A 19,904-nucleotide genomic window follows, 5' to 3' on the forward strand; every position below is an offset into this window, starting at 1 on the left:
CCACTCTATAGGGCTGGGCAACAAGGTATTTAGTCACTGGGAGAGAGAACTCAAAGATGATTCGCTGACAACAAAGATGAGGGCGGGGCTAGAGAGAGTGAGACAGGCTGTGACCTGTGAAGATTGGAGAGAGATGCAATTCAAAATCCTTCATAAGGCGACATATGCTTTTGATCTATCTTACAAAGATGCTCCGGCACATTATCTCAGAGCCTGTCCAAAATGTCAGTTACCTAAGGCTAATCTCCTACATGGTCTCTGGGAGTGTCCGTCCTTATCCCAACTATGGAATGAAGTAGTAGATCAGATCAAGGAGATTTGGAATGTTGGATTGGATCTCTCTCCTCAACAATGTATCTTTCATTATATCCCGACGGACCCGGATGGGAACTCCTCGCAGGTGATTGGAATCAAGGGGATACATGTAATGTTATTGTCCGCAAAGAAAAGTATTTTGAGACATTGGCTGTACCCTTCGGTGCCCATTTTGGAGGAGGTTTTGGGCATAGCAAAACAGATAATGTATATGGAAAGATTAGACACAGAACAATGTAAATGTAGAGCCACAAAGAATTTCTTTAATAAATGGAGAAGCTTCATTGTAAAGATACTACCCCAAGACGAGATAAAGGAGTTGGTAGCCTCGTTCCTAGGCACTCAGTGGTATCTCTTGGAAAAAACAAAGGGTACGCTTGGAAGGCTAGACAGTGAGTGGCATGAAGGATGAGATATGTAGTGAGTTATGGAATTCAGGTTTAGGCAATAGGAGACACACATGATGAACCATAAGGAGCTAATTTTGTTAGTTGGGGATATATTTTGTTTTTGAGGGGGAGGGGGGTATTTAGCGCATAAAAATAAAAAATGGAGAAAAATGATTGTGTATTATTCCCAATGTCTTTTCTATCAAGCAATTTGTAAAAATAGAAATGTAATGCATAGATGTCGTCTGTTGTATTTAATGATATATACGATTTACTCTCACATATTGTGTTTGATGAGACATGTCAAGTCGTGTACAATATTGTCATTTTCTGACAATAAAATTTGTTTAAAAAATAATAATAATTGCACCCATGAGATAAAAACATTCCCAAAACCCATGTCTCTTAAAACAACCCACAAATAGCCCCATTCAACGCTGTCGAAGGCCTTGGCTGCGTCTAATGAAAAGATTGCCCAACACCTAGTAGTTTCAGAACACCTCTGAACATTAAACAATATTCTTCTGAAGTTAACCGATGTGGATTTATCGGGTATAAATTCAGCTTGATACTTATGAATAATGGTCGTAATCACCTTTTGTAACCTATTCGCTAGTACTTTGGCTAAATCTTAATGTCCAATGTCAATAAGGAAATAGGCCTACACAAGTCAAGGAGAGTCTGCTCTTTCCCAGGCTTAAGCAGTACAACAATGATCGCCCCTCTCATAGAGTCCGGTAGCACACCCCTCTTCAAAGCCTCATTGTACACCGTCAACAGTTTTGGTAATAAAATATATGTGGGCAGCCTATCCACACCAGGGACCTTTTCATTTGGGAGCAATTTGCAAGCAGACTCTAGTTCCTCTAATTGCAAGCTTTGGTCCAAGTACTGTGATTGCTTTGCAGAGAGCGAGGCATAGATACAGAAAAATAGGCCTCGCCCTCAATATTATAATTTTCTTCTGTCAGTTTAGATCTATATACATTTTTGTAATAGGAATCAAACACATTAAGGATATCTGAGTCCATCGTGAATAAAGGTTACTCTCCATTCCTAATATTTAAATTTCTAACAGACCATCTTGTGCCTGTACTATTCTTGCTAAAAGACAGCCGGAAATTTCCCCAGCCACAAAATAGTTTTGTTTGAGAAAAAACGTCTATTATCGGCTGTATGCATCAAGTGCTCTTTCAAAGCTGTCTGCGCAGTCACCCAGGTAGCTTCATTCTCAGATAAGTGTTAGTATATATTTAATTTCCGCTTTTCTAACCGACTGCTGAAGAGAGTTCAAAAGTTCTTTAGACTTTGTTTTACATGATTGACTAACCCTCTGAATATATAGCCCACACAACTCCCACAAGTATCAACCCCACATTAGTGGGAAAAAACTCAGCAAGGGGCCCAGTTATACCCTCACCGCTATCTACCATTTGTAGCCAAAAAGGGGTTAGGTTTCCAGGAGCCAACCCCAGAGGGCCGACATCCCACTTTGAAAACAACATGCATCGTGGAGTGGTCTGACAGACTCCTGGGAAGATATTCAATGTCCACAATATAAGGCAAAAGGAGCCTATTGGTAAATTTATCCTGGAGAGGGAGTGATGTGTATTTGAAAAGCAGGAAAAATAACATTTTATACACCCCATAAATCACATAGGCCTAACTCACATATGAACTTAGCAAATGGTGTTTTCCTAGATGCACATGGTGCATCGTCCGTATGTAAATTACCAAGCTACGGAGAAAGCTTTAAAATCCCCTAGCAGCAAAATCGGGCAGGTAGGGGACGCCTCAATAAATTACATAACCTCCTTAAGAATGGAGGAGGTATATAGCAGGAGCAGTGTAGACAGACGAATGGGATAAATCTATGGTTGAGAACACTGACTCCACAGGAGTGTGTAAAAAAAAAAATAATAATATGCATGCCCTACCCAAGATTTACGTAGGAGATGAGTATTAGTGCTAATTAAATGCGTTTCAGAGAGGCATAAATGTTGGAGTGCAAGAAACACCGTGTTAAGTTTTGTTTGCTCCCCCAACCCTCAGACATTCCAAGCAAGAATATGTAATTTATCAGCTATAATCTAGGAAAATCAAAACAATTATAGAATAGAAAATAAAAGCTCAGCCACATCTGATTCCCCATATCAGCCGTCTCTCCGCTAAATCCCAAAATTCCCCAAAAAAACATGAACATACAATGCGAATGTCCACCAAGAAAGATTCCTGAAAAGAAATTCAGGGACAGACACATTTCTTGAAGCCAAATAACAGAGAGCAAGTGTAGCCAATATGTAATAAGGCAGTGATGGTGAACCTTTTAGAGACTGAGAGCCCAAACTGCAACCCAAAACCCATTATTTATCGCAAAGTGCCAACACGGCAATTTAACCTGAATATTACAGTCCAATATAGTATATCTTCCATGTACTTTATCATTTAGCTATAATAGCCTGCCTACATTCAGTGCGCTGCTTGTGCCCTTCATAGCTCGCCCTGCGCTGATGAATGGCAGGAAAAGTCTAAGGCATATTGGTACACCATAGACCTTTTTCCAGGGTGCGAGTGCCCCACAGATAGGGCTCTTAGTGCCATAGGTTCGCCACCACTGTAATAAGGCAATACAGCGGCTACCCAGACCGTGCTCCCTTGAAAGAAATAACGAACAGCATAGGTATATATACCATACATACAACTTGAAAGAAATAACGAACAGCATAGGTATATATACCATACATACAACTACACATAGTGTATGCATCCAATATTTCATAGTACCTGTAAGAAATCAAAATAGGACCTCGCTCCAGGTCCTAAATACAAAATTTAGAGAAATCAGCCGTATGCAGTTGTGTTCAAAATAATAGCAGTCAGACATCACCAACCTGATCAATCACTGTTTTTGGTAGACATGATATTTCTACATGGCAAATAATTTACTAGCAGGTGTAGTAGAGTAATAGAAACCCAACAGTCATGACATGCATGCTGCTGATTCTGTGTAATTCAATCACTTATTGAAAGGGGCATGTTCAAAATAATAGCAGTGTGGAGTTCAATGAGTGAGGTCATGGCAAGGATGCCAACAATCAGCTCCAGGAAGATCAAAGAAGGTCTAAAGTTACCTGTGAGTACTGTTACAATTAGAAGACACCTATGTGAAGCCAAGCTATCTGCAAGAAGCCCTCGCAAAGTCCTACTGTTGAAAAAAAGACATGTGCTGAAGAGGTTACAATTTGCCAAAGAGCACATTGACCTAAAGAGACATTTTGTGGACTGATGAAAGTAAGATTGTCTCCATCCACTGTCTAGTGGCCGGACACAGTTTGTCAGACGACCCCCAAATACTGAATTCAAGCCACAGTACACTGTGAAGACTGTGAAGCATGGTGGCGCAAGCATCATGATATGGGGATGTTTCTCATACTACGGTGTTGGGCCTATTTATCGCATACCAGGGTTGATGGATCAGTTTGAATACATCAGAATACTTGAAGATGTCATGCTGCCTTATGCTGAAGAGGAAATGCCCTTTGAAATGGGTGTTCCAACAAGACAACGACCCTAAACACACCAGTAAACGTGCAACATCTTGGTTCCAGACCAACAAGATTGACGTTATGGAGTGGCCAGCCCAATCCCCGGATCTTAATCCAATAGAAAACTTGTGGGTGACATAAAAAAAATTCAGTTTCTGAGGTAAAACCAAGAAATAGAGAAGCACTGTGGAATGTAGTCCAATCATCCTGGGCTGGAATACCTGTTCACAGGTGCCAGAAGTTGGTTGACTCCATGCAACACAGATGTACAGCAGTTCTCAGAAACAGTGGTTATACAACTAAACATTTTTCAGTTTATATAGTGAATGTTTGAGTTTGTAAAGAAGAATACAAACAATGCTATTTTATATTTATATTTGATATACTTATCAAACAACTTGGCTGTTCTCCTTAGGTTATTCAATGAGCCCAGAACCAGATTGGAAATGCTATGAGCTCACCCAGTGCCTGCCATTGCACAGACCTCTGTCTATTGTGCAGCATCTACAGGTGTCTCAAACAGATGGAATTCTCCATGGACCACCTCTCTCAGCTTAGAGAGATATAGCATGGAATAAAGCACTTGGAAGTCCCGTGAGAGGTGTTTTATTTCCTGAAATTGAGCCCTCTTGTGTTGCACCTCGTACTTTATTCCCATTAATAATTAGTTCAGGGTGATCTCTCGCTCTCTTTAGGATACTATCTTCATCTCTGAAGTGTAGGGAGGCCTGCAGGGGTAGTGAGCAAAATGGCACCCTGAGCACCCTTTCAATAGGAAAGACGAGGGTGTCCTTTCCAAGTTTATCGATTAGCCATTAGTCAAAAAACTCCATAAGTCTTGTCTCTTCAGCCTTCTCTGGGACCCCCACCAATCGGAGATTATTTTTGTGCAGCCTGTTTTCCAGGTAATCTGTCTTGCTGACCAAAAAAAGACACATTGTGAACCAGTCTGCCAAGGATCCTTTTTACTGGGGGCAATTGATCTAACACATTACTCCCTCTTTCCTCCAACTTTTTAATCCTTTCATTGACCTTTCTGAGGTCTTGTCGTATGAGGGATACATTTTCTTGCAGATTACCCGTTTTAAGGGTGGTGGGTCACAGCAGAAAATATGTAGAGGGCACATATTTTTCCAGGTGGGCTGTGAACAGATGTGGCACCATCTTGCCTCGCCATCGTGGCAGGCCGGACCTCCTTCATGTCTCTTTCCTTCCTGCCTATTCTATTCATGGCTGGAGCGATTCCTCAGAGGCAGGGGATTCCTGAAGTCACCAGGGACAGAAAAGTTTAGGTGGAGGCTGCAGGATGATTACAGGACCATTTCTGCTTAGCGTCTCCTCACATTTCTGGCCAGGCCATGCCCCCCTAGATTGTCAGCCTTAAAACAAACCCTGTCTAATATATCTACCAGCTACACATCCTGAGGATACATCCATCAGTAGCAAGATTGTATAAAACATGTCCTTTGCTTCTGAAGTAACACGCTGCCTGGATGTATGATATGTCCTTGGTAGGGAAAGGGTTAAAGGGCTTGTTTTTGTACCTTTCTCCTGTAGAGGGATGCAAGTGACCTATGCAAAAACAATTCCTGTCTGTACATAGGTGAACTCATCTGTTAGAAGATGTCCAGGAAATGTTTTTACATGGGCTCCTGCTCTGCTAACTCCATGGATACTGCACAAAGGCAGGAACTGCAGAAAGTACAGGAACTTTACATTTATTGCATTAATTATATTGTTATTATATTGTACGTTTCAGATTATAATTATTACAGTTTTTAGAAATGTGTTTTGCATTTTATTGGGGCAGGGAATGTATAGTTAACTTTATGAATTCACATAGATTTTGATCATACTAATAATAATTGAAAACATAATGGAAAATAATGGGGGGAAAAGGACTAGCCTTATAATGTGCTTTTTCCCTTTTTTTTTCCCTTTTGAAGATTCTATGACTGTCCAAAAGGTAAAGGGCTTACTTTATCGTTTACTCAAGGTGCCAAGTTCAGAACTGAAATTGTCATATGAAAGCTCCAAGGTAAGTATCTGCGTTGACTCTTCCATTATTCTGTTCTGTCAGAAGAACAGAAAAATAGAAAAGAACCGTTTAAATGATTCCTTTTTTTATGTCTTCTTTTATGTCTTTTAAAGGGGCTATCCCATGTCGCACATTACCCCCAATAACTGATAGGTGCGGGTCTCACCTCTGGGACCTGCACCTGTACTTAAAACAGAGCTAGCAAAGTCCTGGCGGGTGCACCACGCATGTGTGGCCGCTGTCCATTCATTCCTACAGGAGCACTGAAAATAGCCGAGCGGCACGTTCAGGTATTTTTGGAAATCCCATTGAAATGAATGGGAGGTGCATCACTCAAGAGTTGCAACTGTTCTATTCACTTCTATAGGGCTGACGGAAATAGCCAAGCCAGTGCTCGGCTATTTTCGGCGCTCCCATAAGAACGAATAGAGGGTGGCTGTGCAGGCACTGTGTATCCTCCAAGATTTTGCTGGCTCCATTGTAAGTATAGGTGCAGTTTCCAGAAGTGGGACCCGCACCTGTCAGACATTAGGGTCAAATCCTAGCTATGTCTGAGATACACTAAGCTCTTGTTTTACATAATAAGTTAGGATGTATGGACCAGTGAAGTCTTTTAACCCCTAATGCATGATTACAATTGAAAATTCAGTTTCTTACTTTTGATTTCACATTGTATTTCTGCATAATGCTTCCTCTTTAAGATGCCTTTAACCCCTTAACGCAAAACGCTGTGCATGTACGGCGGGGGATGCATTGCCAGAATGGATTCCGCCGTATATGCACGGCGGGCTGATCGGGCGGGTGCAGCAGCTGCGCCTGCCCGATCACTGCAGGAGTCCGGCAGTCCCTGATTTAAAAAAAAAAAAAGGTTTGAGTGTTTGTTTTTGAAAAGTTTCAAGTTAAAAAAACAGAAAAAACGCCCCTTTTAACCCTGATTTTATAAAAGAAAAAAATAGAACAAACAAACACACATATTGGGTATCGCCGCATCCGTAACGACCACCTCTATAAATATATCACATGATCCACCCCTTCTGATAGAAAAAAAAAAGTGTCAAATTTTTTTTTGGTCACCTTATATTACAAAATTTGCAACACCAAGCGATCAAAAGGTCATATTCCTCCCTTACAGTCACCTCATCCCGCAAAAAATTAGCCCCTACATAGGACAATCGCCCGAAAAATAAAAAACTATTTCTCTCAGACTATGGAGACACTAAAACATGATTTCTCGCCCATACTCATTGGGGACACAGGAACCGTGGGTATAGCTATGTCTTCTAGGAGGTGTTGACACTAGTAAAAGCTGTTAGCTCCTCCCCTGGAAGCTATACCCCCTCCAGCCTGGAGAAAGAGTTTCAGTTTTTTCTAGTGTCAATAGGAGGCAAGACTGCAGGGTAGCTCATGATAATTTTTTTATTTTAGTTTTTTATTTTACTTCTTTTTCAGGTGGGAAACAGTGGTCGCCTCGCCTCCCTGTTCTCCCGGGGGAGCATGCCAGCGTTGGTCCGCCACGCTGCCTCCTCCCCCACAAGTAGACAAGGTGGACCAGGGCAGCCTCGCTCCCCTGCATCCCGCCAGCAGAAGGGTCACCCATCCAAGCCCCTTTTCCAGCATCCTGCCACTACAGTGCCAGTAGCTGAAGGGGTGACCCTGCTGGAGAAGAGGAAGGGTGAAGATGGCAGCAGGGAAGAGAAGAGGATGAAGATGAGGTGAGTACACGGGACTAGGTAAGTATGTTTAACCCTCTTCCCACCGCCTCCCTCCCTCCCTTGTTAGTTATCACACAGGTGTCAGCCTATGGCTGGAGAATCACTGATTCCAGGGGGACCGCTGGGGTGCCGCCAGTGTCCGATATCCTCAGGGGTTAAAGTCCCGCTGGCGCTCTCTGGCCTTTTTTCACTTACTCCCACTCTACCAGCATAGAGGGTTAATGGCGCTGTTTAAAAAGCAGGAGGCCGAGCGCACCGCCGTGGTCTGGGAGCGCTCGGTCACACATGCAGAGAGGGGATCCACCGCCATGATCCACCCCTTTCGGGAGCGGACGCCGGCGCGCCGCTCCAGAGGGGGTTAACTACCGCGCAATTTGCCGTGCACCGCATCGGTGTTCCAGCCCGCGTGTGTGTCTGCTCGGCCGTGTTAGTATCTGTCCGGTCCACGTTCTTTGCAGGGCGGGCGCACAAGGCACATAGGGGGATAATGCACTGTTCTACAGCAGGAGGCCGAGCGCACTGCTGTGGACCGGGGCGCTCGGTCAGACATGCAGAGGGGGAGCGGAGGAGGCTCCCGCTCCCCACACCTACTGCCATGATCCGCCCCTTTCGGGAGCGGACGCGCTGCAGCGTGCCGCCCCGGGAAGCTTAACCGCAGCACGATCGGCCGTGCACCGCATCGGTGTTCCGGCCCGTGCTTTTGTCTGCCTGGCCCGCGTTGGTATCGGCACGGCCCGTGGTGCAGAATTCAGTGGCCTCTCCTGATCGGCTGTGCGCAGGGAGGGAGGGCACTCTCTTTGGATCGCCGCTTTGCGGCCTGCTGGGCCACGTCCTTCGTCACCTGGTGGGGGGGGGGGGACTCTGGCGCAAATTCTTTCCGCCCTGCTTCCCCCTCCCTCAGAACCTGCTGAGCTCCGCCCACCTGGCCAGCCTTAATCCTTCCTGGCCAGCTATTTCTTTAGGCTTTAGGGTTATCTGGGGTTCTCCCTCTTGTAACAAGTGTGTATAATGCGGAGGAAATTAACAATTTTCCTGCCCCTGTCATCGAGGCCGGCATCCTAGTTTATAAAAAAATATATTAAAAAATGAATATGTGTGTCCATACGGGTCCCCCTCCTCAGCCCTCATCACCGCCGGACTACCCTGTCTGTGTGGTCCCAGAATGGGCCCGTGTCCTATCTCTGATAAGGAGGACCTCGCATAGTTCCCAATCCGCCCTCCAGGGCTTTTTGGTTGATAATTCTCCACCTTCGCAAATCTGCGGAGACCAGCTGAAGTATTCCCAATCCACCCTCCGGGTCGTTTGGTTGATAATTCTCCACCTGCGCAATCCAGTGAAGGACCTCTAAAGGATTTCCAATCCATCCTATAGTGGAGACCCTCTGACATTCCCAATCCACCCTCCTAGGTCTTTTGGTTGATAAATCTCCACCGGCGCAATTCTATGAGGACCTCTGACATTCCCAATCCACCCTCCTGGGTTGTTTGGTTGATGATTCTCCACCTGGGGGGGGACCGCTGAAACCTCCCAATCCACCCTCCGGAGTCGTTTGGTTGATATGCACCGCCTGCGCAATCCGGTGGAGAGACCTCTAGAAGTTCCCATTCCTCCCCCTGGGTAGTTTGGTCGATAATTCCACCTGCGCAGTCCACAACTGCCAGGGGCGAGATTCTGAGGAGATTCTACGCGCAAGCGGACCACAGCAGGACATCTTTCTCCTCGGTACTTGTCGTATGCATTACTCCCTTCCATAGGTGGCGCGATGACATTATCACTGGTTACATTGTGTGCTGTATGCATTACCCCCTTACTTAGATGCAATAATTGCACTCCCACGGGGTACAAGACTCGCCATATGCACTAGTTCTCGCCATGGGTATTACCCCCTTCATAGGTGAAGTATCCTCCTACCACTGGCTTAAGTACTTGCCGTATGCATTCCACCTTCCATAGGTAAGGTAATTGCACTACCATTGTGTACGGTCCCAACTGTCGCGCTATCCTTCCATAGGGAAGTGTGGCACATCACCGTGCTTCCTGTTGGATTACCCCCTTCCACAAGTGATCCACTAGCGGGGGAATAACTAAACAGCTTCAGATGCTGCAATTCAGCTGCGCCACGGCTCTAGGTGCCTTCACTTATTTCACAAGGGGGCGTGGCAATAGTCGGAACTCGCGGGTGCCAGATACTCTTACTCTAGTGCTATATGTGTGCCACCAGTAGACACGGTGGCTATTCCTCATTGTATCCTTATTTTCTTTTGGTGCTGGTTTTGCGCATGATTATAACATCCTTTGTCTTCTCGAGGGGTTTCCTAGCATAACTTGTGTCCTAGACACCCCCATCTCCATGATTTCTCCATGGTTCCAGTCAGTCATTATATTGTCCGCATCAATACGTAGTGCGTACACCATTACACATATATAATGAGTACGTTCTAGCGAGTCGAGTGTTTCACTGACTCCGTATTCTCTATCCTCCACTCCCCTCTTCTCTGGGAAAGTGGTTATGCTGGCTCTCTGGTTTAGCTACTACAGCGTGTTCTCCTCCACAGGTGCAACTTTTCGTTAATGCTCGAGTTCATGGTTGATGCAGTGGGACATCCACCTCAGGTAGGGGTCCTACCCTGGTGCTAGCTCGGCAGTTTCTCCTTTTCAGCGCCCTTCTAGGTAGAGTTTTTAAGGTTAGCTCTACTTAACTGGGGCAGTATGGTACATGGCTTCTACGGATGGTCTCAGGGCTCCCCCTCAGTTTTGCACTGACGGGGCTAGCGGTCTAAAGCTATAGCTCAGTGGTAAGACACTTGCTTTGCATGTAGTGTTCATGGGTTCAAAACCCCTTTCAGGCTTTTCCTAATGCACAGCTCTTTGTCAGGTGGTGGACTCTTCTAGCACTGAATTGGTGGCCTCTGCGGGTGGCCCCCTCCTCTGCCGGGGTATAGGGACATAGCTTTCCAGCGTCCTCCATGGAAACATTCCTTCAGGGAGTGGCACATACGGTTCTTCCGTAGCGTCCTCTACCCCCTTGGGATCTGAAAATAGTTCTCTCAACCCTCCAGTCTTCTCCCTTTGAGCTATTGCAAGAGATCTCACTCAGGCTCCTGTCCTGGAAGGTAGTTTGACTATCACATCCATCAGACGGGTGTCCGAGTTGGGGGTGCTCTCTTGCAGAGAACCCTTCCTGGGTCTTCACACGTATAAGGCGGTTCTCCGGCCCATTCCTTCTTTCTCCCGAAGGTAGTCTCTGACTTCCACATCAATGAAGAAATTGTCCTTCCTTCACACCCTAGGGGAGGGTGTTGCGTCATTGACGTTGTCAGGGCTCTTATCATTATCGGCAGCCTCCAGTCCCTTCCGGCGTACGGAACCCCTTTTTTGTTATGAGGGTCCTCACAAGGGATTGGCGGCCTCCAAGGTGGTAATAGATCCGGTCTGCAAGTGCTGAACCATACCGCACCCAGAGAAGGTATCCACCCTTAGGTGTCATGGCTCGCTCCACTAGAGCGGTGGGCGCTTCTTGGGCTCGGAGAAATCGCGCTTCGGCTGCACAGTTGTGTAACGCGGCTACTGGTCCTCCATACACACATTCACAAAATCTTACCAGGTGCATACGTATGCATCGGCGGGCGCTGCCTTGGGCCGCCTGGTCTTGCAGGCGGCAGTTTCTTAGATGCCAGCAGGGATGCTTGCTTCCATGGGTCTGTGGTTTTTCTCTCCCCGTGGACTGCTTTTGGACGTCCCACGGTTCCTGTGTCCCCCCAATAAATATGGATGAGAAAAGGAGATTTTTGTATAACTTACCAGTAAAATCTCTTTCTCGCTCTTCATTGGGGGACACAGCACCCACCGAGTATTGTTGTTCGGCCACAGTTGTGGCAGTTGCTGGTTAGAACCCCATTGGGTCTTTTGGCATGGTTGGTGTTCCATGTATTTTCTTGGTTGGCTTGCTTCTCCTACTGCTTGTGCACAAACTGAAGCTCTCTCTCCAGGCTGGAGAGGGTATAGCTGCCAGGGAAGGAGCTAACAGCTTTTACTAGTGTCAACGCCTCCTAGAGGACATAGCTATATCCACGATTCCTGTGTCCCCCAATGAAGAGCAAGAAATAGATTTTACTGGTAAGTTATACAAAAATCTCCTTTTTTTTGTTTCAAAAATGCTTTTATTGTGTTAAATGTAAAAAAATATTTTAAAAAAGTATACATATTAGGTATCGCCGTGTCCGTAACAACCTGCTCTATAAAAATAGCACATGACCTAACCCCTCAGATGAACACCGTAAAAAAGTGTCAAAAAAGCCATTTTTTTGTCACCTTACAACACAAAAAGTCATGTGCACCCCAAAATTGTACCAATACAACAGTCATCTCATCCCGCAAAAATGATACCCTGCCTAAGAGAATCGCCCAAAAATAAAAATAAAACTGGCTCTAAGACTATGGAGACACTAAAACATAATTATAATTTTTTTGTTTCAAAAATATTAGTTTATTAAACTTAAATAGATAAAAAAAAGTATACATCTTAGGTATCGCCGTGTCCGTAACGACCTGCTCTATAAAAATATCACATGATTTAACCCCTCAGGTGAACACCATAAAAGAAATCTAATAAAAATGGTATCAAAAAGCCATTTTGTCACTTTACATCACAAAAAGTGTAATAGCAAGCAAACAGTCATACGCACCGCAAAATAGTACCAAACAGTCATCTCATCCCGCAAAAATAATATGCTACCTAAGACAATTGCTCAAAAAAATAAAAATAATATGGTTCGCAGACTATGGAGATCTTTCTAAAAAGATAGTGTAAAACGTAACTAAAACAAGAAGTATACATATTAGGTATTGGCACGTCCGTAACGACCTGCTCTATAAAAAATCACATGACCTAACCCCTCAGGTGAACACCATAAAAAAATAAAACTGTGTCAAAAAAGACTTTTTTTTTTGTCACCTCACATCACAAAAAGTGTAATAGCAAGCGATCAAACGGTCATACGCACCCAAAAATCGTACCAATCAAACTGCCATCTTATACTGAAAAAATGATACCCGACCTAAGACAATTGCCCAAAAAAACAAAAAAAACAAACATGGCTTTCAGACTATGGAGACACTAAAGCATGATTTTTTTGTTTGTTTGTTTCAAAAAAGATATTATTGTGTAAAACTTAAAAAAAAGTATACATATTAGGTTTTGGCACTTCCGTAACGACCTACTCTATAAAAATATCACATGACCTAATCCCTCAGGTGTACACCGTAAAAAAAAATTCTAATAAAAATGGTATCAAAAAGACAGTTTGCCACTTTACATCACAAAAAGTGTAATAGCAAGCGATAAAACAGTCATACACACGCCAAAATAGTACCAATCAAACTCTCATCTCATACTGAAAAAAATGAGCCCCTACATAATACAGTCGCCCAAAAAAAATATATATATATGGCTTTCAGAATATGGAGACATTAAAAAATCTTTTTATATTTGGTATTGTCGCGTCAGTAACAACATGCTTGATAAAAATAGCTCATGATCTAACCTGTCAGATGAACATTGTAAATAACAAAATATAAAAACAGTGCCAAAACAGCAATTTTTTTTGTTACCTTGCCTCACAAAAAGTGTAATATAGAGCAACCAAAAATAATTTGTACCCTAAAATAGTACCAACAAAACTGCTACCTTATCCCGTAGTTTTCAAAATGGGGTCACTTTTTTGAGTTTCTACTCTAGGGGTGCATCAGGGGGTCTTCAAATGGGACATGGCAAATTAAAATTATCCCAGTGAAATCTGCCCTCCAAAAACCATATGGCGTTCCTTTCCTTCTTTCTTTTATGACCACATATTGGGTGTTTCTGTAAACTAAAGAATCAGGGCAATAAATATTGAGTTTAGTTTGGCTGTTAATCCTTGCTTTGTTAGCGGAAAAAAATTATAAAAATTGAAAATCTGGCCAAAAATGTGAAATTCTGAAATTTCATATCCATTTTCAATTCATTCTTGTGGAACACCTGAAGGGTTAACAAAGTTTGTAAAAATCAGTTTTGAATACCTTGAGTGGTGTCGTTTCTAAAATGGGGTCATTTTTCGGTGGTTTCTATTATGTAAGCATCACAAAGTGACCTCAGACCTGAACTGGTCCTTAAAAAGTGGGTTTTGAATTTTTTTTTTTTACATTTGAAGATTTGCTTCTAAACTTCTAAACCTTCTAATTCCCCAAAAAATAAAATGGCATTCACAAAATGATCCAAACATGAACTAGACATATGGGAAATGTAAAGTAATAACTGTTATATGAGGTATTTTTTTTTTTATAAATAAAAATTAAATATTTTGATTCAAATTTACCACTGTCATGAAGTAGAATATGTGACGAGAAAACATGCTCAGAATGGCTTGGATAAGTAAAAGTGTTTTAAAGTTATCATTACATAAAGTGACATGTCAGATTTGCAAAAATCTGTCTGGTCCTTCAGGTGAAAAATTACCCGGTCCTTAAGGGGTTAAAGAGGTATTCTGGTTATAACAAGTTATCCCCTTCTGTCAGGATAGGGGATAACTATTAGATCGGTGGGGGTCGTAACGCAGGGACCCCAACCGATCACAAGAACAGGGGCGCTCTGTACTATCTCGGCTATCTCTACCCCCCCTTAGAAATGAATGGAGTGGCGATGCACATTTCCAACCAGCTGCTCTGTCCATTTCAGGGGGGCTCCCCTGGTTACGGGGCTCCTATTCTAGTGATCGGTGATGGTAAGGAATAATTTGTTATAACCGGAATACCCCTTTATCAGGGATAAGACCTCCATAACCAAGTGGTATACATTTGTTTTATTATGACAACATATGTTTACGCATCTTCAGTAATTGATATTTATTGTATCAACAGATGGAAGGCAAAGAAATTCAACTAGAGAATGACCTAAAGCCACTACAATTTTACTCTATGGAAAACGGAGATTGTGTCTTGGTCAGATGGTAAAAGAAGGATGGAACAGTTGATTCTAAACATTGAAACCTCTGGCATTGCTAAATGTTTTCTAAAAGGATTATTATGCTCCAGCAACCTACAGATTTCACCCAAACTCCTTTGAGCTGCATTGTAAATTATTTTTCTCTGCATGTGAATGGGATGGCGGTATTTGTGATGTTTTAAAGTAAACTTCCATGTAAACACTTTTGGCACTATTATTTGCATATTTTATGCTCTTTTATTTAGCCATATTTATTATTTTGGATTTAATAAGGCTGGATTTACATGTTGCAGTTTTTGTCATGGTAAAAAGGGCATGCCTTTTACCACAATTGGGGTTCTTACAGGTGAAATACAATAAATGTGTTTTCACCAGTAAAAACAGCATCGGCAATGATCACATCACAAAATTGCTGCAATTGTAGTAAAAATGCATGCATGACAAGAAAACACACTGCGTAAACCCAGCATGAGTGTTGGGGAGAAGGAGTAATTTTTTGTCTGTAATTGCATTAACCACTAGCATTGACAGGATCTGGCATACGACAAGAGACACTCTGTCTTGCTGCCATAAGATCATTCACATCCAAAAACAAAGAAATGAGAAACAGCCGTCCAGACTTTTTGCTGCAAATACTTGTTTTTTTATTTTGTTTTTTAAAAAGGAACATTTATTCAAAGAAACAGGGTATGGCAAATATAGAATTACAGATAGTATGATATTTGGCCATCAAATGTATAAACACTATTTCTTGAATCTGTTTCTCAGCCCAAACAAATAAATTAATCAAACATTGCATGCATGGGAATCAAAGTAATGTCACGTGTAGGAGGTTACTTGCTTATGGTCTACATCAGACATATAGGAAGAATTTCCTAGCAACAGTGAAAACAAAATAATGGGGGGGGGGGAGGTTGGAGTGAAGCACAACTGTCTAAGGCCCCTTGCACACAAACGATACAGATTAGGTCCGGGTGCGTTCAGGGAAACTCAGTTCAGTCAGTTTTGTCTGCGATTGCATTCAGTTTTTTTCACGTGGGTGCAATATCACACGCGTGATAAAAAACTGTTTACAAACAACATCTCTTAGCAACCATCAGTGAAAAACGCATCGCATCTGCACTTGCAGCGTGAAAAACTCATAATATAGAACATGCTGCGATTTTCATGCAACGCACAAGTGTTACGTGAAAAACAACGCTCATGTACACAGACCCATTGAAATGAATGGGTCCAGATTCAGTGCGGGCTTAATGTGTTCGCATTACGCATTGCACCCACATGAAAAACTTGCTCGTCTGAAAGGGGCCTGAGAGAAAAGAAGTCAGGGAGCCAGGGGTCCCAAGCCAGTGGGAGAGATCCTTGAGATCCTTAACCAAGGTCTCCAGACCTTGTCATATTCATCAGGGCAACCTCAGGATAAATAGGTGGATGAGTTTATATAGTGGTATTACCAAATTCACCTCTCTAACCCAGGCAGTTTTTGTAGGTCTCTTCGGCTGGTTCAAGTTATACAGGATAATTTTATTAGCGTAATAGTTTAAATAAAGTACGCAAAGCTACAGTAAGAGGAAAGTCATCAATTAGCCCTAAGAGGGAAACTTTAAGATGTAATATATTTGGCATGCTCAGATAAGTCTCCATAAACTTGAAAACTTCTCTCCAATACACCTGCAAGAATCTACATTCCCAGAACTTGTGCAACATTGTGCTATCCGCCATGTGGCACCCAGGGCACTCAGCTGAGGACAACGCACCCATAACAAAGTCTATGAGGGGTATAGTAGATCCTGTGTGAATATATATTTTTTTCATACTCTTTTTTTATTAAACAACAACACATAAGGTTACAGAAGTACAATCTCAGTACAGTAGAATGGAATACATGTTAAGATCTCAAAATGAGTTATTGCATGGCAGAAAACGGTCATCATATACAGGTGAAATTTGGAAAATTTGAATATCGTGCAAAAGTCCATTTATTTCAGTAATGCAAATTAAAAGGAATTGCATTAATGCAGCTTAAAATTAGAATTTAGTGAAAAGGTTCAATATTCTAGACTCAAAGTGTCACACTCTCACTCTAGTCAGCTAATTCATTCATACCCCTTGAGCAAAGGGTACCTGTGATTGTGATTTTGGGGTTTTCATAAGCTGTAAGCCATGATCATCCAAATTATAACAAATAAAGGCTTGAAATATCTCGCTTTGAATGTAATGAGTCTATCTCATATGTTAATTTCACCTTTTAAGTTGCATTACTGAAATAAATGAACTTTGCACAATATTCTAATTTTTCGAGTTTCACCTGTATATCTGGATATGGCAGAAGTTATAACATTGATATCTGAGTTAGAGGTGAAGCACACCACCCCACCTGTGCGGAATATGGATTATTATTTGTCAGCCATGTTCCCACACCAGCCATCTGCTGTCAGATAGCAGAGGTAGTGAACTCCACAGGGGGGCCCTGCTTCAAAGTCCAGCCAAATGGCAGAGAACCTCTAGCAGGCCACCTTTTGTTTACAATTTCTTACCTCCATTCAGATAGCACGGATCCGGCAGGAAAGCTTCCCTGCAGGAGGTCTAGGCCATTACCCAGTTCAATGAACATTATCAGACATCATGGCGCCGGCGATTCATAAGGAATCCGATTATGAATCGCCCGTCCATCACAGACATAAACCAGATACATATTTGTGTCCCTGTGGCCATGATGAACAGGCCCGTGGTCATAGCTTGGTGGTGAGATGCCAGGGAGAGGAGATATACATATCTCCCCACAGAAACCCATTGGTCCCAGAACCACCTCCCTGCGACATTCTGGTCTGGAGCCATGAGCCCTAATCGATTTTGTGGCTCATTTGCTGCCAGCCCCAGCAGAGGTAAAAAATGGCCAGAGGAAGAGAAGGCACTCATAGGGTGAGTATGTAGAGGCAAGACAATGTCCTCTAAATCAAGGTGAGTAAAATCTGCTCACCTTTTGGAGTTGCACCGAATTGGGTGCAACTAAAATACAGACGCGCTGAGAGAAATACAGCAATTGACTGGTTGGTGCCGCCGACTGTGTCCGAGATAACACCTTGGGCGGGGGCAAAGACGCCGTTCAGGTGGACACTGGGACTAGTAGTGTAGTGCTCCTCTGGACTTCGGTGGTCTAGCGAGCTTGTGGACACAAGGCGCATGTCACAACCGGATGTTTAGGTACAATCAGATTTATTGTAGGACAACGCGTTTCGCGATTCAAAGGACCCCTTTTTCAAGTCTATGCAAATCACATAAGTAATAAAAAGTACATACATCAGTAATATAAATAATATAAAAACCAGTGCTGTATTGGAAACAGTGGCGGGTATATCATAATATAAAGGACCACTAGATATTTGTTAATTGAATAAATAATTCATAAGTAGTTGGTCAAATAAAAGGTAAATGAATAAACGAATAAAAAAAAAATAAAAAGGCAGAATAGCCCTTTGTTACATAAAAAGGTAGAAGGTTTGTCAGTCAGTGCATAATGAATAAATAAAATGATTAATTAATCAAATGAATAGATAACTTGGTGACTTCATACTACATCACTTACTCATTGTTGATATAAATTGTACATTAATAGTAGCGTCAATATATACATGTATTAGTGTGGAAATGTAGTTGCTAGTTTGTTAAGACCTATTGTGTGGACCCAATTTGTGGGGTATGCAACCCAAGAACCAGATGGTGAATGAGTATTTGTTGGGTTGGGCGGAGCCAAGGAGCGTGGCTGCGCCCAGCTGTTAGTGATAGGTGGAGCGGCCAGAAGACTGGTGGAGGGGAGGAGGAAGCGGCAGGTGGGTGGAGCCAAATATCGTGGCTGCACCCGGCTTGTATAGTCTGCTGAAGTGGCCAGTGATGGGAAGGATAGATAGGAATGAAAGTTGATATGAGAGGATCAGGGGGATGGTGACATGGTGAGGAAAGTGTAGGACTGTAATAGATACTGGAGCTATAATGGCTGGTTCTGATAGGGTGGGCTGGCCAGAGGACTGGTGGAAGGGAGGAGGAAGCGGCAGATGGGCGGAGCTAAGGGGCGTGGCTGCGCCCGGCTTGTATTGTAAGCTGAAATGGCCAGTGATGGGAAGGGTGGATAGGAATGATTGTAGACATGAGGGGAGCAGGGGGATGGTGTGAGGGGACAAATGGGACTGTTATGGATCATGGAGATGTAATGGCTGGTTCTGATAGGTGGGGTGGCCAGAGGACTGGTGGAAGGGAGGAGGAAGCGGCAGATGGGCGGAGCTAAGGGGCGTGGCTGCGCCCGGCTTGTATTGTAAGCTGAAATGGCCAGTGATGGGAAGGGTGGATAGGAATGATTGTAGACATGAGGGGAGCAGGGGGATGGTGTGGGGACAAATGGGACTGTTATGGATCATGGAGATGTAATGGCTGGTTCTGATAGGTGGGGTGGCCAGAGGACTGGTGGAAGGGAGGAGGAAGCGGCAGATGGGCGGAGCTAAGGGGCATGGCTGCGCCCGGCTTGTATTGTAAGCTGAAATGGCCAGTGATGGGAAGGGTGGATAGGAATGAATGTACAGTCATGGCCAAAAGTTTTGAGAATGACACAAATATTAGTTTTCACAAAGTTTGCTGCTAAACTGCTTTTAGATCTTTGTTTCAGTTGTTTCTGTGATGTAGTGAAATATAATTACACGCACTTCATACGTTTCAAAGGCTTTTATCGACAATTACATGACATTTATGCAACGAGTCAGTTTTTGCAGTGTTGGCCCTTCTTTTTCAGGACCTCTGCAATTCGACTGGGCATGCTCTCAATCAACTTCTGGGCCAATTCCTGACTGATAGCAACCCATTCTTTCATAATCACTTCTTGGAGTTTGTCAGAATTAGTGGGTTTTTGTTTGTCGACCCGCCTCTTGAGGATTGAC

At 43.2% G+C, this 19,904-nt stretch overlaps 1 protein-coding gene across 1 annotated transcript in view; it reads left to right on the forward strand.

The window, feature by feature from the left end:
• TBCE (tubulin folding cofactor E) overlaps positions 1-15,179 on the forward strand; it is a 217,405-nt gene extending 202,226 nt beyond the window's left edge. The window contains exons 16-17 of the mRNA XM_040429306.1: positions 6,196-6,287; positions 14,895-15,179. Of these exons, the coding sequence (XP_040285240.1) occupies positions 6,196-6,287; positions 14,895-14,987 (185 nt within the window). The 3' untranslated portion in view covers positions 14,988-15,179. The remainder of the gene's footprint in view (positions 1-6,195; positions 6,288-14,894) is intronic.
• Positions 15,180-19,904: the final 4,725 nt, after the last annotated feature.

This window comes from Bufo bufo, chromosome 4 (assembly GCF_905171765.1).
Source record: "Bufo bufo chromosome 4, aBufBuf1.1, whole genome shotgun sequence".
Classification (NCBI taxonomy): Eukaryota; Metazoa; Chordata; class Amphibia; order Anura; family Bufonidae; genus Bufo; species Bufo bufo.